We start from the raw sequence: 27,764 nt of genomic DNA, 5'->3' as shown, positions 1-27,764 counted from the left end.
ATTTTGGTAAATCTGATATCATGATTAAAATGTTCGATAGTCGTATATGCTTACTGGGAGAGCGATTGATACAGTAAAGATATAGGCTGGAATCTGGGTCACCCATTTCTGCAGCAAAATAAACATGATAAAGGAAGAAAGTCCCCAAAGGAACAAGCAACTGGTATGAATTTGGTTACCTGAACACGTGTAAATTTGATTCTGGTGCCTAAGATTAACAGAGCAATCCTAAGAGGGGGAGTAGTTAGGGGACGCCCGGGGACAATGCAGCCACACTGCCTCCCAAGCTGCTTGCAGTGTACAAAAAAAAAAAGTTAAACCCTAAGCCTCGTGAAACCGCTCTATTGGGTTTCACAGGGCTAAGCCTCCCTTTTTGCTGCTGCAAGTTTGCACTAGCTAAAGGGTGTTTCTGGGGAATGCCCCCTTTGACGCCGGAATGACCCTTTGCTCCAAGGAAACACTGTCAGCGACACTGCTCTGGTGCCTGTGGCTTGCGTTGCTCCCCAGAGAAAGTGTAAGTGTCCCTGTCGCGGCGTAAGTGCCAGTTTAGCTGGTGCAAGTTGCACTTACACCACCGCAGGGGTCACACCGGCTCCTAAGAGCTTTCTCCCCCCACCCAGGATTGCTCTGTAAGAGTGTGGTGGGCTGGGTGGGGATCTAGCAGCAAAGGGAAGTACACTTAAAATTGTCAGAATTTGCAGTGAAGGTAGAAGAGTCACTGTAGCAATCTGAATGTGAAATTGATCTGAAGAGCTGCTTTGCGCCTCTGAAATTTTGCCATTGATCTTCATGTAATGAATTGCTGGGACTCCAGGTCCCCAGGATGGGTGAGTGGAGCTGTGATGTATCCACAGCTGCTTCCAAACAAATGTTTTTCAATTCCAGCTATAAATCTTGAACAGACAGAATCCATTTTGTATATTACTTTTTAAAAGAAGAAAGAAAATCTTGTTTTCTTTTTAAAAAGAAACTTTATCAAATAACTACAAGAAATAGAATGGGGAAATTGATTTCCGTTATAAATGTGCGCTGTGGTTATGAGAATACTAAACAACGTGAGAGTTTCAGGGGTTGGTCTATAAAAGAGAATTAAGATGGTTGTGGTTGTCAATTTCATATTGTCATTATAAACTTTGATGGGAAGATGGAAGCGAAGGGGTTCAACATGTAGCATGATTTATTCCTCAGGTGCTGGAACAAGATGTGGTTTTGCAGTCCATTGACAGAGCGATCGAGGCTATTCATAATGCAGCAATGAAGAATGGGGGGAAATACAACTTGGAGCAGAGGGATGTCCTCCAGTAAGTAGAGCCAGAAGCAAGAAAGAATACTTAAGATGGTGTGAAAACAATAGCTTTAATGAAGGCACATTATCTGAATACAAATGAGTTTTAAGACATGCATTTGCAGTCTAAGGGCTAAGCAGACATTATAGAAGACCTGGAGCTCTGTCTACTGTCTCTTCCTTATAATGTTTAATAGAGTGTGTGATATGTTATTGTAGTTCCATGCATTTTCTTTCCCTTGCTTCACATGATGGCCTTGAAGGAATGTAGATATCTGCGTTGTTGGATCTTGCATTGTTTGTAGTAAACATTGGAATCATGAGATTAAAAAATACCGTATATACTCGCGTATAAGCCAAGTTTTTCAGCCCAAAAAAAGGGCTGAAAAAAGCCAACTCGGCTTATACGCGGGTCAATACGGTAGGGTAGGGGAGGAGGGAAGAGGGAAACTTACCACTGCAGCCATCCTTTGCTGCCGGCCCGCTCGCCTTCCCGCGGCCTGGGAGCAGGCAGGCCTCTCCGCCGGGGTCAGCTTATACACGGGTATATACGGTACATGGAGAACCATCAGCTCCAGCAGGTCTCTTGTAATGTCTCCTTTGGCTCTTGAAGTTCCACTGTGCCTGTAGGGTTTAAGGGCTTGATTGGGGAGGTGTGCAGTTCTTGAGAGCACATTTGATAGCACCTGTAAATCTTGCATCATAAATTTCGTAAACCAGATTTGGAAATGGTAGGGATGTATGAGGAGGGAATACTATGCCCCCACCACTGCCAGCAGAAACCCTCAGCATCTATTTATTTTAAATGACAAAGAATATACCTATTGGGTTGGAGGTTCCCACCCTGTATAACAGTGATTTGCGAGTTGTGGATTTTCCATTCCTGCTCATGAGGTGCCCAATTCGGATCAGGACAGCGTCGTAGGTGGAGAATGGGCTTCAGCCTCCCTCCTCCTCCAGTAGTTTTCCTGACCTGAAAGGGTCTTGGGGGCAGATTGTGCTTCTCTCTGAAGAGATCCTCCCAGCCAAATTTCAGATAGATAGAAGAGAGTCTCCGTTTTAAAGGCGCCATGTGGGAAACTGAATAACAACTTTTCGCCTGTAGTTGTGCTAAAATTGCACACGATTAAATTCTGCTTGCCTTTATTCAGTGCAGGTAGATTCACTCACTCATTAATAAATCTTCATTAGCTGTGCAGAAGTTGGTTGGTGTGTGATTGCAGCTTTGAGACACCCTTAAGCCCTATTGCTCAAAATGACTGTTGTTACTAGGAAGTTGATCCATCACCGGAAGGAAACTGTTTCCCGCAAGAGCCATTCATCGTCCACTCAAGGGATGACTCCATCCTCCAGCGATCATCATCTGGATCTAGCTAGGCAACCCAACGGCTTCTGTCGGACAGGATACGAGCGACACCACAGTTTGCCAAACACAGAGATCCAAGAGGAAGGCGGTAGCTTTTACCAGGTAGCATCTTGAGCATATTTAAGCCTTTATCTTTCAAGGTTTCTTCTCTTCTGTGTGTGCTGGTCATTCTGAAGTCTTGTCTAAGGAGAGAGCTCCTCGTCTTATGCTCAGTCTTCGCATGCTGTGGATGCTGATCTTACAGAATTAAATACATACGGCTTTTAAAAAAATTGTTCAGAAATTTTGTATGCTCTCGAACATTATGGATTCTTTATCAAGCATAGAAGGTAAGAGAGAGATGTTACTTGCTGGCTCCCTGTTGGAGTATTCTGCTCCAAGATCAAAGGAGATGAGAGTAAGGCAATCTTAACTGAAGGGCAGAAATCATCTCTGCATTGGATGAAGAAAATAAAACCGTACACAAGATTAACCATTCCTCTGATCCATTATGGCAGTTCCTATGTTAACAGTTATGTTACAGTAGCCAGCTATCAGTATATAACAAGTAGCCTAAGGCAGACCTAGCTGTAGTGTTTCGTTTACAAAACTTCTCCCGGAAGGAAGCCTGGTTCAGTATACTTACGAGAGATAATAGGAAATTCCAGAATCCCATGACATGCTTTTAAAGAGCTGTAGTACCATAGTGCAGTTACAGAGGAAAGCGAATTTGTAAAAGTACTGCTTGTTTTGTTGCATCTTCTCCTGTGGTAGGTAAATATGAAGCAGGATATTTACTCCTTGCAAGAACTAGGATAACTACGCTGGCTGCTTATTCTCCAGTTTAAGAGAAAATTTGCTTAGGGTGTTTTCTTGCTACTGATAAATTCAGGAAGGAAGTTCAGAAAATAGGATCTCTAAGCAGAACTTTTGTCTGCATTAAACATATTTCAAGGCTTTTGTTATGCCTAAGCACCTCTTTCGGAGAGCCAGCATGGTGTAGTGGTTAAGGTGTCAGACTAGGTCCTGGGAAACCTCCAGAAGGGGCAGAGGTGTTGTCTAACTTCAGAAGCAGGCACCTGCCTGTGGGTTAAGAGCCTGATCCCATGCCACACGGCCAATCTTCTGGCCACTTGTGGACCCACTGGGGGTCCTGGGGCTGTGCTTCCCCCCACTGTCAGCCCCAGTTCTCTGTTCCAAGCCAGTCTCTTTAAAGCTAAGCCTGCCCTGCAGAACTGGGGGGGGGGGGTCATTTGCACTGCGGGGTTCTCCTCCTTCTCTCACCAAGCCTTGTGGGATTCCAAGGACCCCATCAGAAGCAGCTGTAGCCCACCCCAAAGGTTGGCTGTGTGGTGCAGGAGCGGTCTCTTATACAACAAGGAAGTCTGGGCCTGGGGCTGGTTAAGGACATCTTTCTATGTACAGTAGAGCTGGATTCTAGAGACCAAGTCTACAGCTCTTTATTTAGACCCCTCCCCCCAAAAAAAGAACATTAAAAGGCCACTACTTTCAAAGAGATGAACCTGGCCGCCCTGCTGAAAATAATGGCTCTTGAATATTAAAGGGCAGGTGCACTGCTAACCAGCTGAGGAGCACTTCCTCCTCCCTAGCCACTCCTCCCTCCCTGACACGATTCCAAATTCCTTTGTTGTTGGAATGATAGTGGAGTTGGAAATCATGTTGAGGGGGCAGCAGTGGTATTGGATATTGTCAGTCCAACCCTTGAAACATTTGGCATCTTATCAGGTCAGCAGTATCTAACTGCACACCTCTAATCTTGGCATGCTTGGACACTCCTCTTTACATTTCTTTTTTAAAAAACAGGTGTGTTATAACCTGTAAAATATTGTTCTCTGAGAGAATAAAGAATTGCCCTCCACCAATACAAGGGTGTGATTGATGGTGTAGTCTTTATTTTATGAAACCCACTGCAAAAGAATGGCATTGCGAGAAATGTCTTGTGCTGTTGTTTTTTCTTACAGGTCCTTTTTTTTAAATCTCATTGGCTCTTCTTTGGGGTTTGGCAAACTCCAGCATGAAGCTGACCTGATTCTTTGCGATTTCACAGGCTGTGGTTGGGTGCCCAGAGAATACTTACGAGGGGGGGTGGGGAGTTGGAAAGATTCGGTAGCAGAATAAACTCAAGCCAACTCCAAACTGGAGAACTGAGGTTCTCAATTTTGTGTTTGCCTCATACTGTTAGTGTGGGGGCAGGAGGTTCTTGCAGGACATTTTTAGCAGGGGAAATCGGAGGGAAGGATTAAGCTTCCCTCTCCCCCATGCCTCTGCAGTTGTGTTAACTGGCAATCACGTGCTTGGGAAACATGTTTACCGGGATAAAGTGTAAATATATCCTGAGACGGACTCCCAACCTTTGTCACAATGCTGAGGAAATACTTCTTCATCTTGAGAGCTTGAAATGCGATGCTGTTAAAAATAACCCTTGTTTATGCAAAACTAAATGTCTTTGTCTTATCTGTAAGTCTTTGTATCCTACTTTTAAAATGGATTGCCTGAGCTGTGCTGTTTGATGGCTACACAGATTTTAATCTGTAACTAAAGGACAAATAAGAGTCAAATATTTAGCAGCCCTGTCCTGGCTGATTTCAGATGAAATTATATAGTAGTCTAGGAGAGCTGCTAAGTAATGATCAAGGGCAGGAGATCAGTCAGTTTTCAGAACCCACAAAGCTAGTTCACTGACAGATGAAGTTGGCTTTAGTCAGCTGCATGTGCAGAAGCTTGCAGGGGGTGGAGGGGGCACTTTGCCAGTAATTTGGAAAGGCATTCTTTGTGCCCTTTTCCCCAGCTGTGAGATTTATTTGCAGTGAAGGCTGATCATTTCTAAGTGAACAAGTGGGTTCACTGTTGATTTGCCTCCTGTTGAATCCTGGTAAGCATCACCACTTTCCCATGATAGCACTGGAATAATTTCCAATTGGTAGCATTGGAATAATCTCAGAATAAAAAGGTTGGAGCTCAGGAGGCCTCCATAGTTTCATTTCTTCAGAGCTTCTTTAGAGCTGTGTGTGCTAGTTGAAATTATCTGACAGTTCTGTGCTAGGGATAAAAGGATGACAGTGGAAAATAGGGCTGTCGATTTGGTTCGGCCCGAACCGAAAAACAGCCGAATTTCCCCTGATTCTGCGGTTTTTAGTTCAGGACGAACCGAACTCAAAAATGGCGGGAAAACGGGGGAGCCGTTCGGAGTTTGGGAGTTCACGAATACATTCAGCAAATTCGGGGCGCAGCAGCATAACCTTCAGTAAGCAGCATTCTCCCCTGGCCAATCGGTGGCCAAGCTGGGTCTTCTTCTGGCCAATCAGTCAGGATTGAGTACTGGAGGAATCAGCTGCTGCGCGGCCCGGCCTGGGAGAGAAAGAGAGGTAAATCCTCGTGGGGTGTGTGTGTGCACATTCGCTCCTTTCCGTGGCTGCAGGGGGCGCATTTTTGGGGGTAGAGACCACAAACTTTCAGCAGAGCTTCAGACAAGCCTTCTTAAGAGACCCCACAAGTTTTGTAAACATTGGGTCAGGGGGTCCCGAGATATGGGCTCCACCCCTTTTCCCTCCCCCCTTTTCCATTTCCATGGCTGCAGGGGGCGCTTTTTTGGGGGTGCAGTCCCCAAACTTTCAGCATAACTTCAGACAAGCCTTCTTAAGAGACCCCCCCAAGTTTTGTAAAGATGGGTTCAGTGGGGGCAGAAATATGGGCTCCCCCCTTTTCTCTTTCCGTGGCTGCAGGGGGTGCATTTTTGGGGGTGCAACCCCCAAACATTCAGCATAGCTTCAGACGAGCCTTCTTAAGAGACCCCCCCAAGTTTTGTAAACATTGGGTCAGGGGGTCCCGAGATATGGGCTTTCCCCTTTTCCCTATTGGGATGAATGGATCACCCGATCCTGTATGCATCTCCAGAACGGCAAATCCAAGGCAAAACACCTCCCGTGCTTAAATAGTATCGTATTGGATTACCCAGTCCTCCCAGCCCCTCCTGATGGAACAGAAGGCAGCCACAGTAAGACGCCTTTGGGGGCTTTAATGTATAATTGTTCTCCTGTGTGTGTATGTGTGGGGGGAAGCAGAGTCTGTGTGTGTGTGGGGGGGGAGGGAGCAGTTTCTGTGGGTGGGTGGGGGAGCCAAAGGGGGCTTTCGCCCATTCTGCCTGGGGTGTGTGTGCCCCCTCGAGTCTCTATTTTGATGCTTGCTCAAAACTGTTTTTCAAATGGTGACTTAAAGAATGCATTTGCCTGGTCCTGACTCGAGTCTGATGCAAAAGGGGAAATTCCACCCCCTCCTGCTCATTATGCATAGCTAGCTGCCTCTGTCCCTTTCCATGGTTTGCAAACTCCCAGGTGTCAGGTGTTGCTTTGCATGGTTGCAAATGTGTTGCTTTGCATGGTTGCAAATGTGTTGCTTTGCATGGTTGCAAATGTGTTGCTTTGCATGGTTGTGTTGCTTTGCAGTTGTGTTGCTTTGCAGTTGTGTTGCTTTGCAAACTTCTTCGCACCTGCCCCGCCCTTGCTCCCCGCAGCTCAGCTGTTTGTCAGGGCTGGGAGCTTTGTGCGTGGGCAGCAAGCTCTGCTCAGAGATGCACATTAAGGGTGGGGGACCCCTTTCGGGGCCCATATCTCAGCCCCCCCTTACCCAATCTTTACAAAACTTGGGGGGTCTGGCAAGAAGGGTCCTTTGAAGCTCCTCTGAAAGTTTGGGACCTTACCCCCAAAAATGCCTTCCCGGAGCCGCGGAAAGGCGCGGTTGTGTTTTTAATGGCTTTATTCGGCCGAATTTTTTTCCCGAACTTTGAATTCGCGCCGAATTGTATGGACCCAAAGTGGGGGAGTTCGGACTTTGCCATATCCCGAATCCAGATGGGCCGAATTCGGCCGAATCCGAACTATACCGATTTTTTTTTCCCAACAGCCCTAGTGGAAAACAAAGAGAAGGTGCAGAGAACCATCAAGGCTCCAGGGTGTACTGCACACCTTCTTAGACTCTTAAGAATTCCAATTTACATTGGGGGGGGGAACTCAATATAATGTCTGGAGCAAGCTTCAGATTGTGATAGCCAAAAGCTAAACGTCTAGTAATTTCTAACTTCATATAACCATAGATTTGATTTGATTTAAATATTTGAGGGTTAAATTTTCTGAGTAATTTTTTTTCTTGAGTAAAGATAAATTCATCATGTTTCACAAACTACATTTCTTTTAACTTGTTTATCACCAGTCCATTGCTACATACATCTAGCAATGTTTCTATGAAATACCCAGTAATATGTATCCATTACACAGCTAAGTCAATGAAAAGGATGTTTACAATATTATTTTTTATAACATATTCCAGCTTTACTACCGTAGTATGCTAAATGGCTTCATCAATATGGGGAGAGGAGGAATGCAAGTGTATTCCTTGGTACTCAACAACCAGGCATAACTTAGATACATCTAAAAATTTGAACATTCTTCTTAAATGAATACCACTACAGATCCTGTAAAAGCAACTTTCTCCCCTATCAGCAAAGAAAAAGCTGACAAGTTTAACAGTATCACTGTCAAATTTGCATCCTTTACCAATAGAGATTCAACTGCCTGAGGCCATTTTCACATCTAATACAATGAAGAGTTTGTATTGTTGCAATTTGTAAATGGGATAAAATATCTACAGTGACTGTAACAGTGACTTTTAAAGGGGGGCATTCTGCAAATCATGGGATATTGGGGGCAAACAGGCAGCTGAGATTTTAGAATGTCCTTTCTCCCCACTTGTAATAGCTTCTGACTGCCAGTAGAAAAGAGTTGTTTTATAATGCTGTGAAGAAACAAATCCCAGATTCTAATTTTTTCCTTTAGATCCTTTGAGTGGTCCGTAGAAACTAAGAATCAAACACGTTATGAAGATGTGTAATGACCATAAATGCAAAGTCTCATCAGATATAAGTATGAGAACTGTCTGTCATAGGCACGTATCAGCAGTTTCCTTGCTGTAGTTCTATTTTTTTGTCCTAATTTTTTAAAACTTGCGGCCAGGGAAGGGTGTTGTTCAGTGATCGATTATGTATTAAAAATTAAGAACCACTGGATTTGAATGTTCAGTTTTATACCTAAGGGCTCACTTATGGGCAATCCATGATCAGTATTTCACATTTTTTTAAACCTAATCATGTATCATGTGAGGAAGAAGAATTTTACTTTTTCTCCATGCTGTTTTCCCAAAGCAGACCCCCCCCCAACTATTATTTGTCCTGCAGTGGAAGAAACAGCAGGATTTTATATCATGTTACCCCTTTCACTCCTGTAGTGGAAATTGACCTGTGAGTTTGACGGAAGCTGGAGGCCATCTAACAAACGCAGAGAGAGACCCTTATAGGACGAAAAGAGGTCAAAACTCCAGCAGTAGGACTAGGAGATGACATCTCAAAAATACAATTGAGAGCCAGTAATTTATATGGTACAGGATTGAAATGTGTCGCTTAACCATAAGTTTAGACAGTGGTCTGATAGTCATATGACTGCGTTTACCATTATTTTTGGCATAAAGTCCTTCTTCCAAATATTAGGGGTTTCTCATTATTTGATTTGATGCATTGGAAGTTTCAGAGTTCTGCTTTCTGCCTCTTACTTCTATCTATTGATTAACTACTGAGTAAATATGCCAGAAGCAAGAAACAAGCTTTCTGTCATGTCAGTTCTGCTGCTGTGATGCCTATTATTTAACCCTAATTAGATCACTTCCATATCACTCCCTCCCCCAGCACACTCCTAATTCAGATCAGTTTGTTTCCCCCCCTCCCATTGGTGGTAGCTTTACCCTCCCCCCCAAAAGCAAACGTGGGAGTTCTTGATGACAGATCTCCTGTGCCACCTGTAATTTGGGCCTTACATACACAAGCGAATTGTTCCAGACTAAAAAGTGTCTTTGGTATTCTTACCATGATTTGTCCCTACCCTGAATTAGGAGACAGGTAGGGGACCTGTGAGGAATTTACAAGGGAGAGGGAGATCCCATCTACCTCTCCCCATGATCCCCACTTTCTGTCCTCCTGCTCACTTGTATCACTTGTTCCTTTCTACCACCTGCCTCGTAATCTTCTTTTCCACCATTAACCCTGTCTTTCTCTTGCCCCCCAGTGCCCTGCCTCTTCTTTCTTCTTCCCCTCTGCGGCCATGTCCTTCCTACCCTTCTGCCACTTTCTGCTCCCTCCCCTTCTGCCACTGCTTTCTCCTTTCTCCCAGCTGCTAATTCCTAAAAAAAAACACCAGTTGCATGGGGTTGCTAGGCAACCTTACAATGTGAACTATGGTCTTGCAAGATCTTGGAGTATTTTTGAAGTTGTGATGTGTGTGCAGATGCAGCTTCTCTATTTCAGGTGATTAACTCCCCCCCCCCCCAAGTTTTTTGTTTTTTGCTTTTGGGATTCTTAGGAATCTTTCCCTTTTTGTTTGTGTGACTATTGTAGTGTTGGAGAATATTGCAGGGTCCCTACTCCTGAACGACACATTTCTGTTTGGGAAGTTGATTGTCGGAGTTGTAAGGGACTGTCTGGACTAGTCCCTGCCCATTCCCTTCACATATCACGCTATGCAATCATTATTTCAAACCTGTCTTTTCACAGGGGAGGGGCGTGAAGTTGGATGCATACTAGCTGTAGGGATCTTAGGGCTGTGGAAGCTTTTCCTGGCAAGCATCTCTGCAGGGAATGAACAGCATTGTAAATGGCCTTGTCTAACCTGAGGTTTTTTCCTGTCTAAGTAAAAATTGGTCTGAATGCATTAATGTGGAGGAAACCTCCACGCCTCTAGCCTTTGTCTTTATCCCTTTGCAACGATAATTTGTTGCATGGATCACTCCAAATGCATTTAATATGCACATGGCTTGCTGCCTCTTTGGCGGAGCTAAAAGCAATATAAAGCGTACATGTTTGACAGGCCTGTGCAATGCAAGCACAGTGCACTTGCTGAATGTAGCAATTAAACATGCTGCTTTTCCTGTCATCAGGAGGGAGGAAAGCGACATGTTCAGAGTTTCTGCTTTGCTCTTGCAAGAAGCTGATGATTATTAACATGGCTGTCCTCACGAGGATTCTTTAAAGAATAAGAGCAATACTGGAACAAATTGGTGCCTACATAGAAAATAACTTTTTTTTCTGACAAATGTCTTTCTTGTTTGCTGCCTTTGATCGTTTGAAAATGTTTTCCTTTAGATCCCACCACAGCCACTCCGTTCTGCTCTCGTTACTCCCCCGCCGCCAGAGAAACGCAAGAATATCCAGGCAGCTGCCTCCATTAAAAGTAAGGAAGAGGGTTTTGCAGGTGTGTGACATGAAAATCAGATGGTATATAGTAGAAATAATATACTGGTTCAGCAACACCTCTGGCTCATTTCACTCTAGTGCCGGAAAGAGGCTTTTGGATGCTAAATATTTGCATTTGTAATTTTTACCTTCAAAGTGTGGTGGTAGCCTTAGAACACAGTATTTCTCATTCTTGAATCTACAAGTATGAGTGCTGTTAGGGGTGAACTCAGGGCCACCCATAGACAGATTTCTGTGTGTGAGCCTAAACCTGTTCACATGGGAAGGTTTGCATGTCTGTCACATTAGAAGCATGAGTATTTTAGGAAATTGAAACAATTTGTTCCCGTTCCCACCTTTAGTTAATATGGTATATAGAGTAAAACTGGATTCTCTGCATTGCTGTAATCAGTCTTGCAGATAGACACGTACATGTGATGGTCATATTAGATTTTTGTTGAGGGCAGTATCTTGGAGCGATCACTCCCATTAATGAAAAAAAATTATGTCATGAGAATGACCCCAGAGTTTTCCCTTGAACATTTGGGCTCCTTTTCCTTAATTCTATCTGGAGTAGCACATCCAGGTGTAATGAGAGCGCCTAGCTGTCTCCTGACCAGGATGTGATAACTCCATATATCACCAGGGGGAGCCCACTAATAAAGCAATGATGGAGGTCTCAGTGAAGATTGAGCTTTCTGAGTTCCACTCCATCCTGCTCTTTGTCCAGGTGTATGGAACTGGTATATTCTCAAGAATGGTGCTCTTTCAGCTTCTACCAAGAGGGTGGGCCAGCTGCACAAGTGCTGGCAGTTAGTTAATGTGTTGGACAAACTGGGGGGGGGATTAATGAAACAAATAAAAATAAATAAATATACTGAGTTGTGCTCATACAAAGCAGTAACAAGTAGCTGGTTGGGGCTTCTGCCATGGAAGGTTTACATGCTTCAGTTTGGATTCCTAAAACAATAGGTACTGAGAAGCTTCTGCATAGCAAAACCCAATCATAATGCCATCATTAATGGGCAGCTCTTCCCATGCATAAAGATGAGTTCCTTTATGAGTCCTAAAGGAGGAGGGTGCAGTTTAAGGGAATATAGTGGCTAAAGCATGAGCTGTCCATTGCACTTCATGGGACCTGGGAATGCTGACCTTTAACTGCGACTCTTTTTGGATAATCCTTGTCAGAGCTGCTTTCTTTAGGAAGGCCCAGTGCAGCCATAATGCCTGGCCATGGTTTGTTGCCATAACCTTGATTGAGATCCCAAATGAACCATGGGTTAGGTTCCCAAGTTAGCCCTTGCCCTTCAAAGGAAAGCGCAGGAGGATGTCAGAAAAACCTGCCTGTCACCTTGCAAGCAGAAAAACTGGAGAGGTGAGGAATTTAACACTGCCTGCACAGCCATGCAAGTGGAACCTGCTTCCAAGTCATCATGCATAGGATTGGTCTGTAATTTGCATCTTACTTCAAGTATTGTTCACAGTGGAGATTTGAAGTTAAAATTAAGCCTCTCGTTCTCATCCCTTCCCTAATTTGGCCCCTGAACCTATCTTCACTAACCAAACCCAGCATATCTAGTATTAGGAAGTTTGGGAATAAACTGTATATATAAAAAGCATTTTTTCCAGTTTGTTTCTTATCAAGAGTTAATAAGTGCAAAAATAAAGGAAGAAACTCAGGGCATGCAAGGGTAGGTAAACAGAAGATGAGCATGCCTTACGGAGCTAGCATAGATAATCAGGCACACTCAGAGAATTACAGGGTCTCAACTGGACATGAAAAATGATACAAAAAGTAGCTTTGGTATTTGTGAAACCTTTTATCAGGACCAACTCAAATGATGCAAAACAAGTGGGAGCTAGGGGAGGGGGTCTGGTCCTGATAAAAAGGTATTATGTGACTTTTTTGGGGGGGTCTTGTTTTTGGATTTTACTTTGGACCAATGTGGCTGTGTGCAGCCTAAGCCCGAACAGGAGGTTTCATATATGAAAGTTAAAGAATGTCTCAGTTAGTTCGCACTCATTTCAGTGTATATCCTTAATCCAGCAATGCCTTCTTGAAGCCATTGAAGCCATATTCTTGAAGCCATATTCTGCCCTCAGTCCCCAGCCAAGGGCCGGCTCAGGTCAGCTAACAACACAATAAGCTGCAAAGGGGAGATTCTGGGGAAGCCCTGTTCTCCTGTGGCCAAATTATGTTTTCCCACAGGGACCAGGATGAGTTGTAAAATGCAAGCTTGGTTTAATAAATACAAACCATCCTTAGGTGTTGTGTTTTCAGAGGACCAAATAGGAGGTTTGCATAGTTGCAGATAGCCTACTTTGGTCCCACTGTGCATAGAAAAGAGATCAGCTGTTAAGAGTTTTCTGGCATTTCCTTCATAAATAAGGCACCACGTTTGGAGCTCAGAGATGCTGAAGAGAATAAATTGAGCAAGTCTTATAATATACTCATTAATTTTTTACATTGGACATGAACCCTTTTCTGGTTCTGTAAAACTGATAATTATCGCTTAACGATGGCAGCCATTCTAGGTTAAGTGCTTAACCTTAATTGCAAAGCAGTACAACAATAGAGGGGAATATAAGAATGGGGCTCCTGTAATATTGGAAAGCAATTGGCAAGGGGCTATGATGAGAGGAAGAAGTCACTTCTCCTGAACGCAGAAAGATTTTATCAGACCTTTAGCAGACTTTTAAAAACCTTTTGAAAGTTCTTTGCTGTATCCATGATGTCTGGACACTTACCTAGGTTTACATATCTTGGGTGCTTAGGAATATGTTAGAACACTTAATGCCAGACTGAATTCTGTGGTACACAGCATGTTCAAACAGTGCACTGAAGTATTGTTTCTAGCTATGCTCCTATTAAGTTATAGAGAATCCTTTTGTAGATAAGGGAGTATGGTGGTTTAGGTCAGCTTAATATGGGTGAGTCCCCCTTCATATTGATTCGGAGGGGGCTCAGCTACAATGAATTATTTTCCATTTCTGAAAGTCCTTCTGTTTCTGACCCTGTTCCAAAGTTTGGGCCTTCTTGCATTCCTGGGGAGGACGCTGGCAGCATGTCAGTGCTCAAGCTCCTCCACCCAACCCTTCCCTTTTGAGCAACCTGTTCTCTGTACTTTGTCCTTTCTCCAAAACTTTCTTATGCTGATAAGGGTGTGTTATAATTGTTGTACCTCGGAATGCTAGCACTCCTGGGAAATTACCTCAGTCATCTTGGATATCCCCAGCACCTCTGCTTCTCAATACTTTTAAATGGAAAGGAGGAAGGGTGCAGTAATACGGAGGGCTGGCACAAAGCTGGTTGTAAGCTGGGCCTGAACTGGTAGGCGATGGTTGGACTCCACTTGTAATAAGCTTAGAATTCCTGTCTGGGTGAATTTTTCAATCCCCTTCACCCTTCCAGTTCTAAAATTCAGCATCCTTAACTGTTCAAATTAAGACAAGTGCACCCAAAAATCTTCTAAGGAAGAAGGACCCCTGAGCTATTTTAGGTTGAGTTTGCAATCAACACCCCATCACCTAGATCAGAGATCTTCAGCCTTTCCAGGACTTACCTGTAACTCCTATGTGATAGCATGGGATGCGTTGAGTTGCAAGCCTATGACAAGTCATATGATGTCTTAACTATGTAACAGGAAAAGGAGAGACTGAAAGTCATATCCTTGTGCCCAGGAATGTGGAAAGCAGACCAAGAGAGCCAGGGACAGGAATCACAAGCTGAGGCGAAGAGGTTTACAGGAAGAAGCTAGGACAGTCACATTTGGAGAAGCTAGGACAGTCACATTTCCCAACCCTTCTCCATTGCCTTCTCTCCTGCTAAAAAGGAATCTTGCCCACTACTGCCTTCGGTTGCTGCTACCTTTGGCATATATGCAGAAAAGGCCAGGGGTGTGGCGCCCTTGCAGCGGGTGGCATTCTGCAATAGCCACTGGCCATTCTCAAAAGCAGCAACTAAAAGAGGCAGCCCTGTAGGGGCTCACAGCACAGCAAGTAGAGCTCTGCCTGTCATTTAAGGATCCCAACCCAAGGACTGAAAACCCCTGAGTAGATTGCTGTGGGTGGAGAATGATCAGTAGCTTTCAGCCAAGAGAGCCAGCATGGTGTAGTAGTTAAGAGTGGTGGTTTGGAGTGGTGGCCTTTAATCTGGAGAACCGGGCTTGATTCCCCACCCCTTCACGTGAGCGGTGTGCACTAATCTGGTGAACTGGGTTGGTTTACCCACTCCTAAACGCGAAGCCAGCTGGGTGACCTTGGGCTAGTCACAGCTCTCTTAGAGCTCTCTCAGCCCCACCTACCTCACATGGTGTCTGTTGTGGGGAGGGGAAGGGAGGGTAAGCCAGTTTGATTCTTCCTTAAGTGGTAGAGAAAGTTGGCATATAAAAACCAACTCTTCTTCAAGTATGGTCTGACTCATGATGCACTGTACACTATAGGCAGTTTTCTGTTCTCTTTCATTTTCCTCTTTGGAAAATAAGAGATACATTATCCAAAAATAACAAAGGTGTGCTTTACGTGGAAAATATTGTCTGGCCCTGTTGCGGGAGCAGGGCGGGGGGGAAACTCTTCTACCTCCTAGTTAATATTTTTCTGTAAAAACACTGAGATCTTTGAAGAGAATACATGTCTATAGAGCAGCTTTCCCCCCTTGTTGTTAGGAGGTTAGCAATCAGGAATGCTCAAGAGAGCACTGATACAATTTTACTTTGAGATAAGTGAGCCCAGAAGAGGAGTTAAAATACTTTGGAAGCATGTACAATGAGCTCCTTAATGGATTCGGCTGCTGCAATTCGTGGTATTCCTTCCCTTTTCCTTTGATGCTGTTGCTGAGACGTTTTAATTGCTCCTTTTCAGGTGCAGTTGAAATCACCTCAGGGTCCGTTTCCTGTGCCTCTTCTGTCAGCACAACTTCGCTGGACACCTTGTACTCAGGCTCTACAGAGTCGGGTCTCCCAACCGCCACTCCCAGCCCCAGCAACACCCCTCCCCCCGTCCCCAGCCGAAGTGCGCACACGATGATGTCACACAGCTCGGATGTTAGTCCTGTCACTCCAAGAAAGCAGGGGCGTACGAGCAAATCCCCTCAGACCAAAAGGGCTGCCCCTCATCCTCCCGTGCAAACCGAGGCTCTTAATGAAAATGAGGGAAAGAGCACACGGGCCAAGGAGACTGCGCCAGATGTTCCTGCGGAGTTAGAAGCCTTTGACTCCCTTTGCCTTGAAGATAAGGAGGCAGCTGGGGTGGAGACCTTGGAATCATCTGCCCTGGCAGCATCTGTGCCGAAGACCATAGGTGCCGAATTGATTGAGCTCGTCCGCAGGAACACGAACCTCAGCTACGAGCTCTCCCGAGTTGCCATAGGTGTGGTGATTGGCCACATTCAGACTTCGGTCCCTGCCACTTGTGGCGTAATGGAGCAGATTCTCATCTCACTGGTGGAAAACAAGGTAGGGAAAATGCTGAACTGCTTCCATGGGCAGACAGCTAGAGGCACGTATGTCGCTGTTGCATTTATTTGGATTATATAGGAAATGATTTTGGGACAAGCGAAATTCTGATAAGTGACAGGGAGGAATGTTCAAGAGAGGAATGTTCGAGAGAGAAGAAACCGAAAGTTCTCAAATGTAATTTGGTTTCAATAGAGTGTGAAGGTTTGACTGGCTTTAATTAACAGCGTTGGTAAATTTGAATTCCATTGAACATTCTCTGCAACTGGAGTGAAAATGGAGTAAAAGCCATTTCCCGTTATTTAGCGGTTGATTATCTTGTGGATTTTAAAAGGCCTGTTCGAGTGAAGGAGGTGGTGGTGGAGTTCAAGAGCCGATGTGGTTAGAGCCTTGGACCAGGGAGATGTGCACTCAGACTGCCATACTGCCATGTATGTTGTTGGCTGACACTGGTGCATGGATCACTGTCTGGCATGAGAGGCTATAGGATGCCTGTATGACAGGCTCCTCGTATTTGTCAGCTCAGAAACATAGCAGCCAAGAAGGCAATCCCAATTTCCACTACATAGGTTAGATGTATTAATGTAAAACATTTTGTACCACTTTTTTAAAAAAAATACTCAATAACACAGAATAAAAATATGATTTAAGCAACACTGCAAAGAGCACAATTGAAATGAGGTAAAGATGTGAGATCCATATCGAAAGTACATAAAACAGTGTTTTAGAGCAGCAGCATAAAAAGCACAATCCTAAAGCAACTGCATCCAAATCTATCCATATTACGAACTGGCAGCAATTCACTTTTATCTTGGAGTGGCTACAGTACTGATGCCTAGGTTGTAAGTAGGAATGTGCTGTCTAGGGCTGTCGATTTGGTTCGTCCTGGACCAAAAAACAGCTGAATTTCCCCCAATTCGGCGGTTTCTACTTTGGATAGAACCGAAGTCAAAAAAGGCGGGAAAACAACGAACTGAACTTGGTGAGTTCAGGCGGACGCCGAATAAATTTGTACAAATTCAGCAACCCCGAAGGAGCATTCTCCTGCAGCCAATCGGTGGCCAAGCTGGGTCTCCTTCTGGCCAATCAGTCATGGGTGAGTTTGTGAGCCCGGCCGCTGTGCGGCCCAGGGAGAGAAAGAAAGAGCGTCTGTGTGTGTGTGAGAGAGATCCCTGTGGGGGGGTGCACTTTTTTTTGTCGGCTTGCCTTTCAGTCAGACCCTCGGGCCGGGGTAATGGTACGGCCCAACCTCCGAGGCAACCAGACCCCCGGGCCGGGGTAATGGTACGACCCAACTGCCGAGGCAACCACAACAGCCTTCTCCCAACTGCCGAGGCAGCCAGACCCCCGGGCCGGGGTAATGGTACGGCCCAACTGCCGAGACCCTTCTTGCAAGAACCCCCAAGTTTTGTAAAGATTGGGTCAGAGGGTCCTGAGATATGGGACCTGGAAGGGGTCCCCCCCAAAAAAAATCACCCACAGGAATAAAGCCACTTAAAGCACGTTGGTGGCATTCCGCAGCTCCGGGGGGGGCATTTATGGAGTTAGAGATCCCAAACTTTCAGGGTAGCTTGAGGGGACCCTTCTTGCAAGAACCCCCAAGTTTTGTAAAGATTGGGTCCGAGGGTCCCAAGATATGGGGCCCAGAAGGGGTCCCCCCCCAAAAATCGCCCACAGGAATAAAGCCACTTAAAGCACATTGGCGGCATTCCGCGGCTCCAGGGGGGCAATTTTGGAGGTAGAGGTCCCAAACTTTCAGGGTAGCTTGAGGGGACCCTTCTTGCAAGAACCCCCAAGCTTTGTAAAGATTGGGTCAGGGGGTCCCGAGATATGGGGTTCCCCCCCCCATCTGCCCATTGGGATGAATGGGAGCAGGCGATTCTTAATGCGCATCTCTTGTTGTTGCCTCGGCAGTTGGGCCATACCATTACCCCGGCCCGTTGTCTGACTGAAAGGCAAGCCGACAAAAAAAAAGTGCAACCCCCCCCCCCCCCATGGGGATCTCTCTCACACACACACAGACACTCTTTCTTTCTCTCCCCGGGCCGCGCAGCGGCCGGGCTAATGCCCGGGACCCTCTGACCCAATCTTTACAAAACGTGGGGGTTCTTGCAAGAAGGGTCCCCTCAAGCTACCCTGAAGGTTTTGGACCTCTACCCCCAAAAATGCCCCCCCGGAGCCGCAGAAATCCTCAAATGTGCTTTAAATGGCTTTATTCGGCCAAATGTATTCCCGAACTCCGAATCTCATGCCGAATTGCTTGAATCCGAATCGGGGGAGTTCGGACTTCGCCATTTCCCGAATTAAAACGGGCCGAATTTTGCTGAATCCGAATTTTACCGATTTGTTTTCCCAACAGCCCTAGTTCTGTCACCTGGTTGGGGAAGAGTGGAATTTACTTGGATGCATGGTGCTTCCTTTGGGAAGAAGGGATTAACCACTACCTTGCAGAGTACACACCTACTGCATCATGTTCTTTGTGTATTGGGCGAGTCATTCTTTATCCTAACTTTACAAAAGTTGGCAAGAAGGCATGAAAGTAGAATGACAGCATGCATTATCAGTTCTGCACTGTTGTTATGCACAAAATTATTCAATGACTGAACTTCACAAGCTGTAAACAGTAACAGAAAGGAAATGTGGTAATGAGACCTTGTTGATGACCTTGTCAATAAAAAGCAATTTGTATTGCTTCTGAAGAGAACTGAGCAAGGGCTTTAGTGTACCTGGGATTTTTCCAACCTTCATTGTTATACAGCCAGCATTTCGTTGGTGCTTTGTAAAAACTGTCAACTGTCTGGTATAAAAGGGAAAATATTAGTTCTAAAGATACAAAAAGAGAGAGAGAGAATCATAAATAACATCTGTCTGTCATGATCTCCTGTTCAGAAGATTTAAACCTAAACTACTTTCCCCCCCAAATTAAGAGTTCTAGAGAGAATTCTATAATAGGCAGTCCATTCAGTGCCCTGGTGGAGGTTCACATGCACTCACAACCAAATCTTATGGTCTTTGTCAGCCTGGTATACACTATACTGTTCTTTCCTATGACAGTTTTCTGTTATTACTTTTCATTCTTCAGCGAATGCCGCTTTCTTTGAAATGCACTCCTTTTCTGCTGCTTGCTATGTATCCCATGGTTTGTTTCCAGTCCTTATTTTTGGAACTCCTGCAAAAACCCTCAAGTGATACTGGAACTGCTTGTTTCTCCTGCACTACATATATGCAGAGGCAAGAGTACATTTGTAATGGGCATTGAGAGAATCAGAGATTTTTATTTAGATAACTGGCTTTAGGTGGGAAACAATCAATTGAGCTCTTCCATTATATGCTGGTGGTGAAGAGAGCTTCCAGTCAGTTTCTAATATCAAAGCTTTATTGCTGCTAGCAAGATTACAGGGAGGTATTCAGATATGGAAAACTGTTCAAAATTCTGATCAAATCGTAATCTAGTTAGTAATCCATAGTGAATAGAATTACTCTATGCAACAACAGAACTTCACATAATGGCACCTAGCAAGCAATTGCTTTTTAACTTGATAAAGATATGTTATCAGTTCTTAGCCTAGATTCAGCAGAATTCTTAAATCAGTTTATTTTGTAGCTATTTTCTTCCCAACCTATGCATAATTTTTTTTAACTGATCAGAATTTCTGATCCATATTTTGTGCTGCTCCAAAGGCGGCTCCTAAAATACTAACCGTATCTTGATAAAACAGGCTTGAATATCACAGCTAATCTTTAATTTGGCAACTGTATGGAGCCTTATTTTTTTATAACTTTAAAGCTTCCATTTTTTTTCTTTTGGTTCTGGCCCTGCACAGGAAAATGGGTTCTGATATTTTCTGTTTGGAAGTATATGGACATTTTTTATACTTTTATCTCTGTAGGCTTACAGTGATGGAACAGGCCAATGTGCCATATGCACATTGCTGGCTCTCATCTAAGGCACAGGGTCTTGGAAAAAGATATTAATCTACCTGATCCCAGAGCATAATGTGCACCAAGCAGGAGGGCTGGAGCAAAAGAAAAAAATTGGAATATGACGATTTCCACAGTCAAGGTGACTTTCCCTGATCTCTCCTTCTCCTTGTTCCAGGGCACACATCCCTCCCAGAATTAGCATTTTGCAGTGGCCTTTTGAGCTGCAGCAGGGGATTTGTGAGAAAATTGCAGTCCGTAGGCGGAAATGCGTTCTGTCTAGGGAAGACCTCTATGGGCTCCAAGCCATTGTGCCATACCAAGTATAAGTTACCTTCCTGAATCATCTGGAGCAAAGATGATCCAGATCGCATCTACCTTTTATAACAGCAGATGTACTTTGCTTCAGTGCTGCTCATGCTGCTAACTTGGGGTGGGAGTAAACTGGGCTGGTAGTTTATTATTGTATGGCAGTGAGTTGGCACTACTGCGTGAGTGGACTACTACTGTTTGTGGGTGTAAGTGCCAGAGACCCTAACCATGTCATGAAACTGGGGCACAAGATGCCTTCTCCTGTATAACGTGTTATGCCATTGTCCCATGTGGGATCAAGCCCAATTGCTTCTTCATGATAAAGAAAGTTCAAACTGAGTTGATGGGGGAAAGATGTTCATAGTGTGGTTTAGTGGTCAGGGTGTTGGACTAGAACCTCAGCTCAACCATGAAGCTTGCTAGGTGACCTTGGATTAGTCACACGTGTTCAGCCTAACCTACCTCACGGAGTGGTTGTGAAGGCAAAACAGAGGAGAAGAGAACCATATACCACTGTGATGCTCTTGACAGAAGGGCTGGTTAAAAATGTCACAGATAAGCAAAAGTCAACCTTGCATAGTGGATTTTGGGAAGGAAAGCCAACTAGAGTCCATGTGGCAAGAGGATAGAGTATCAAGGTATGGTCTTCCGAGCGTCACCTCCAGAGAATGCATTGGACTGGGATAGTAAATATGAGGCAAGATGAAGACCCAAGTAACTAAGCAACCACAGTAGGAGAGTTGTCAAGAGCAGGCTTAATAGGTATGGGGAGTCAGGTGAGATGAAAGATGCTTTGAGTCGTGTATACTGGAGAAGAGTGGGGTGGAAATGTTTTAAATAAAGCTTGGCTTGAGAGACTGGGAGCTATAATGGTCCTTAGTTCATTTTCGAGTGGTACACATGTTTTTGTGATGTGCTGATCTCTGTACAGTGAGTGGACAGCAGCTTAAAGTCAAATACTCCTTTCTTAACTCTTTGTGCTCTCCTAGCAAAGAGAGAACTAAAGCAAAGGCACCGTGAAAGATTTTGTAAGATTCCCCCCCCTCTTGCAGAGTAAGAGATCGTCATTGATTAAAATTTCCCACTGCTCTGTACTAATCTCTCACCCTTTTTTTCAAGCTTCGTATTACGTTCTTTAATTAGTTGTATCCCTTTTTTCCTGCCCTCCTACTTTAAATTAAAAGTCAAAGCACTACTTTACTAAATCAATTTTAGAATCCATTACCACAGACTTATTCCCAGTGTGCTCTTTTGAAGGATGAATTGCTTGTGGTATTTTTCATTCAGGTCTGCCTTGCTGCTCCGTTCATGCAGTACATGGATCAAGGGAAAAGAAATATCCTGTTACACTTCTGTCACGTTTCATTCTGCCAGGGTGTCCCTGCTTGCATTTTGTAATGGAAGTAATTTTCAAAAAAAGAGGGAACTTGAACCGCTCTGTTATAACTCACCTTTTAAGTAAAGGTGGGGAAAACCCAGCCAAAGGTAATTGAGATCCACTCCCTAATGAATGTAAGAGAAACTTTAAAAAAATGCCTGTAGAAGTAGTCTAAACTGGCTTTCGTGACGATTTTGGGCTTCAGTTTTATTTTCTAAATAGTCTTTTAATATCTCCAAATCAGAAAATGCAAGAGAACATAGTTTCACATGCTGAAGAGCATATGGGGGCCTGCTTCTACATTTGTCGCACCGTGTAAATTTGTGCTTAGTGGGTGCAGAACTGCACATCCCTGCGTTCATACCTCCACTCTTTCTCTGCACATCAATATTGGAGTGAGGCATGGACTGGGGGGGTCTATATAAACATGAAGTCCAAAGGTTGCAAAAGTGCGACCCTTAATGTGCATCACAACAATATTACCAAGCCTTCTAGGTCTTGGTTTTTGTAAAGCGAAGCTGGGCGGGGGACAGGGGGAACTGGGCCAAAACAGCCCCGGAAAAGATCCTTCCCTCCTCCACTGTCACGTCTTTTCATGGAGGAGGACTTGCTGGGGATAGGCCCAGCAGCAACTACGGAAAACTCACCACCTGTGTAGCTTGACTGGGCCACACTTTTCCCAGGGGAATGTTGTCAGCAGTAGAGAAAGAAGGAACAATGAAGACACGGGGTGGGTGAAAGTAAGTGGGCTGGTGGGTGGGAAGGTGAAAAGGAAGCAGGAAAGGGGGAGAGGGGCTGTGGGGGCTGCTAGGGAAGGGAGAGAAGAAATAGTGGATGAGGGGGACATGGGAAAATGAGATGCCCTTGCAAGTCCCTATTTGTTTAGCAGAATACCTAAATGTAGTAGGCAAGCATGCAGATATCTACACACAGCTATGCCTATATCCATGTTTTCAACTTTAAAGTCAGGTGCATGTGCATACAGTTCACCACACATGCATGCTGCATTAAATTTATGGTATGCAAGCTTGTGTTCAGTTTATACAGTTTGGTAAATATACTAAAAGGCTTTAAGATATTCAAACCAGAAATGGATATGTTGGTCAGTCTACCTCTTCATGCTGTATAGAATAATATCTGTAATAAGCCACCCGTTACTTTCAGGATGCAAAAGCCAGAAGTCATGCAATTCTCTAGTTAACCATTCCTGCCAAGCTAGTTAAGCTACAGTTCAGTAGGGCTGGAAAAAAAGTCAGTTGGTCAATCAAGCATTTACACTGGCCCTCTGTCTCTGACCACTGGACTAGAGAGAGCTTTGTGTTCGCCTGTTTTTCACCATGCAGCTGACCCTTCTAAAATCAGAGTATCTCCACTTGCCACTTCATTGGGTTGGATCCAGCCAGCCTTTTCACTCAGTCTCACCCAGTTCCTCTTCTCACTCCATCCTCCATCCCACATGGCTTTTGTCCTTGCAGGTTCCAGGATCCCCAGCATAGCCTTTCGGTAGTTGAAGAGGACCCTTCCTCCTTTTTCCAACAGTGGAAGATCTGGCTGGATGCAGCCCAATACCCCTGTGAAGCTGGGTACAGTTTGGTTTATTCCCATCCCACTGAGTTGGCAGCATGAGCAACACTGAAGCAAAGCGCTTTACTGTTAGGTTTTGCTGTTTTGAGTATTTTAGATCAGGATCATGCCTGTGTACACTGTGCACATGTACAGTATTTTTGAGGAGAAATTGTCTGAACATAACTGATTTTGTCCACAGTTAATTATGGATATGATGCTAATTCCAAAGGGATGGTTGTGTTAGTCAGCTGCAGTAAAAATAAACGAGTCTCGCGACACCGCGAGACTTTAGTGTTTTTGTATGTTTCTACTTTGGGGGAAAAAATTCTACCCTGTCTTTCTCCTGACAAGCTTAACCCAAGGCAGTTTACGATTTAAGTCACACTCAACAGTACAACCATGCATGCTCTCACGCACCCTGCGGCTGTTTCAACACTTGAAAATGTGTGGGAGGGGAACAAGAGTGCCTCAGCCCAGCGCGCTGCCAGCCCTTATGGCATTTTTACGTTACTTTAAAATGCAGTAGTGCCCACAGGTCAGACCCATGGAAACCCTCACGTCTAGTTTGACTCTCATAATTCCACAGGTGCAAAGAAAGGTGAAGGTTCTTCAGCCCTGGCTGAAGACAGTGGCCCCCTAATGATGATGATGCAGGATTGAAGAGTTCAGTGTTTTCTACATTGTAGTTTAATTGGATACGATAACATAGAGTGCAGCACTTTTCTCTAGTACTAGATATATCGAACACATGAACACATGAAGCCGCCTTATACTGAATCAGACCCGTGGTCCATCAGAGTCAGCATTGTCTACTCAGACCGGCAGCGGCTCTCCAGGGTCTCAGGCAGAGGTCTTTCACATCACCTATTTGCCTAGGCCCTTTAACTGGAGATGCCGGGGATTGAACCTGGGACCTTCCGCATGCCATGCAGATGCTCTACCACTGAGCCACAGCCCCTCCCCAATTCTCAACTGTGCATGTAGAAAACTAGGGTGTTTTTAAATTTCATAAACATGCCAAATAGTTCAATTTTATACGCCAAGTTAAAAAGTTTTGATTTTTTCCCCTGGAAAAAGAAACCTTTTTTATAGGGCTTCAAACTTCTTAGAAATTTAATTTCTCTGTTTTTCTGCCATACTGAATCAGAGTATTGGTCACCTGTGAACACTCATATGCATAAAGAACAAGGACATTGGGATGTGCCTTAAGTCTGGGCAATCAGCCAGGGATATTTGCTGTCCATTAATTCTGTGGAGAGAGTGCTTGATTCATTGGCATCTAGATAGATGACTGGAATACCTGGTATGCAAAGTCTGTTAATGCAGTAGTTAAAAGGCTGGAAAACCCTCATTTGTCCAACTCCCCTGCACATCTGCAAGCATTTCCTCCTTTTACTCTATAAAATAGGACCACTCTGTAACAGGATTATAAGGGGGGGGGGGAGAAATCCTGTTAATTATTACACTCACAGCCAAGGAGCTGAGCTTGCTCCTAAATGACACACTAAGTTTTCAAAGAGACTGCCCTAGAGAGTGGCTCAATAAATTGAATTAAGTGTCTGTCTCACTCGGCACTGTTAATCTGGTCTAGAGCCTCCTGGAGTGTGCTGTTCAGATGGTGACCCCTTCTCTTACATTATGTTAGTCCAGGGGTTCATCACATTTCTCATCAGCTGAGAGAAAAATACAGTCCCATTTTTTTATTGTGTAGGGCTGGGTGTGTGTTGTGCTGTGCACCGACCCAATGAAAGCTACATGTTGGCTGGGTTTGCTTGAACACCTTCGGCTCTCCAGAGCAGCTAGGAAAAAGTCGGAGAGAAAGGAAGAGGACCAGCTTTTGCAGAACCGCAGCCAACTTTGCACTAGAATATATGATCCATCTGTTAGCGGTGGAGACGAGGTGATAGGAAAAAAACTTCCCAAAATAATCATGTTCTCTCTAGCAACAATGAAATCTTGTGGTGGTTGTTTCCTGCATAAAATTTCAGTCTCCAAATGCAGAACAAAAGAAAATACAAATGAGCAAACCTTACAAATATTGTAGCATCTGTTCATTTGAGTTGTTACTGTCATGAGGTGTAGTCTGGCTCCTGGAAACAACAGAGCGGGCTGGACTTTCAGTTGTAATAGCTACCAGTTGTTCAGCAAGCACAGATCTGACCCTGCTGGGGGGAGTAAAAGAGATGGCGTCGGTGCTCAAATTAGATTAAGGCAACACACGATATGTCAAGAAGTTAGTCAGATTAGAGAGCTTTGCTAATAGATTTATCTCATTCAAGTCCATTAGCAGCTTGGGTTGTCTGTGTTGGAAAGCCTGTGGATTGGAGATGGTAATGAAAGGATTTGAGTATTAGAACGTACTGGAGAGCTTTGGCCCAAGTAATTGCTGAAGAATGTAAACTCCAGACTTCATTTGCTACAAGTCTTATGAGGAAAGGTTGAAGGAGCTGGGTATGTTTAGCCTGGAGAGGAGAAGACTGAGAGGTGATATGATAGCCATCATCAAGTACATGAATGGCTGTCATATAGAGGATGGTGCCGAGTTGTTTTCTGTTGCCCCAGAAGGTCGGGTTGAAATTAAATCAAAAGACTTTCCATCTAGACATTAGGAAGGATTTTCTAACAGTTAGAGCGGTTGCTCAGTGGAACAGGCTTCCTTGGGAGGTGGTAAGCTCTCGTTCCCTGAAGGTTTTTAAGCAGAGGCTAGATGGCCATCTGTCAGCAATGCTGATTCTATGACCTTAGGCAGATCATGAAAGGGAGGGCATCTTGGCCACCTTCTGGGAATAGAGTAGGGGTCACTGGAAGTGTGGGGGGAGGTAGTTGTGAATTTCCTGCATTGTGCAAGGGGTTGGACTAGATGACCCTGGTGGTCCCTTCCAATTCTATGATTCTATTAATTCTATTTCGGGGTTTTTAGTCCCACACTGGTCTAATACAATTTTTACTCCTTTCTTGTAGAGAAACACATGACTCTAAGTTCCTGTTTCCAAAATCAGAATGCCTACGTGCCCCAAAGCATCTTGGGCAAAACGAATAAAACAACAGCCCTGCTTAACCCCAGGAATATTTTAAACATACGCCTGTCTATTTCTGAGGGCACAAAACGTAAACTTTACCATAGACAAAGTAACCAGCCTATCTTTACCAGCCAAAAGAAAAGTTAAGGCTGGAATGAGGGGGGTTGATAGGAGAGGAGGCCCTCCTTGAAGTACGTTGAGGTTAGGCAGTGTAGGGCTTGAAGCACCATAACCAGCACTCTTAAGCATAAGCCTGAAAGTGTACCCGAAGCCAGGGCATCTGGGGCCTAAATCAATGAAGATTACTCAGAAACTTCAGTTAGTGCCAAATTCAGTGATTTGCTTTCGGGCTTAAATGTTTAAAAGCTTAAACTTTTGCAATGCCACTGCCGTTTAAGAACACCTGCAGTGGCTGCCAGTGTGCTGGTGGTTCAGACTAAAGTGTTTGCTTCTAAGCTTTAAAGCCCTTCTCAGCCTGGGACCCATATTTCTGAAGAATTGCTGATATGAACCTGTGCACCAGCTTTTCTCATCAACTCAGTCTTTCCTCACTGTTCCTTCTGATAGGGAGCTTTGCACAGTGACGGTCCTTTACGGGGCTCTTTGGGGCGCTTGAAAGAACCAACCAACATCATTGTTAAAGTTGAATGTAAGCAAGAGGCCCTTAAATGTGATTCTGTAGTAAATTTACTGTGTTTGTTGTGTGTATTTTCAAGGGAATGATTTGTGTTTAGGGACTACACATTTACATGATGCCCATGATTTTTATAATTTAGCTGGTTACGTTTCTGTTTCTGCTTCCAGGATAGTCTTAGCAAAAAAGCAGTAATTTGTGTGTTAAAACCTGCATATTCTTTCCTTAATTATCTCAGCCTGCAAATATTGGTTAATTGCCAAGACAATTTTGATTCATTGCTTCAGTTGTGTAGTTTGAAAGGTCCTAATTGAATTGCGCCTCAGATTGCAAGCAAACAAAATACAAGCAAGGTGGTTTCTGAGAAACATGCTTAAATAAGTTTGGAATCTATTTCTCTGCAGGTTGTGTAAGGTTGAACTGAACTACTGGTGGATGCCATTTTAAGGTGCGGGGCGGGGGGTCTAGTGCATGCTTTGCAGTGTGGGTTGAAATACTTTTGAAGGGGAAATAATGTAGGAAGAGGGGTGTGTGGATGACATCAGCAGTGAAGATCCTTG

At 44.4% G+C, this 27,764-nt stretch overlaps 1 protein-coding gene across 1 annotated transcript in view; it reads left to right on the top strand.

Annotated features, from left to right (window-relative positions):
• NCKIPSD (NCK interacting protein with SH3 domain) overlaps positions 1-27,764 on the top strand; it is a 116,691-nt gene that overhangs the window by 47,164 nt on the left and 41,763 nt on the right. Inside the window, exons 2-5 of the mRNA XM_056852820.1 lie at positions 1,189-1,301; positions 2,558-2,753; positions 10,831-10,918; positions 15,781-16,373. Of these exons, the coding sequence (XP_056708798.1) occupies positions 1,189-1,301; positions 2,558-2,753; positions 10,831-10,918; positions 15,781-16,373 (990 nt within the window). The remainder of the gene's footprint in view (positions 1-1,188; positions 1,302-2,557; positions 2,754-10,830; positions 10,919-15,780; positions 16,374-27,764) is intronic.

This window comes from Euleptes europaea, chromosome 1, assembly GCF_029931775.1.
Source record: "Euleptes europaea isolate rEulEur1 chromosome 1, rEulEur1.hap1, whole genome shotgun sequence".
NCBI classification, from domain to species: Eukaryota; Metazoa; Chordata; class Lepidosauria; order Squamata; family Sphaerodactylidae; genus Euleptes; species Euleptes europaea.
This window is presented reverse-complemented; position numbering and strand designations above follow the sequence as displayed.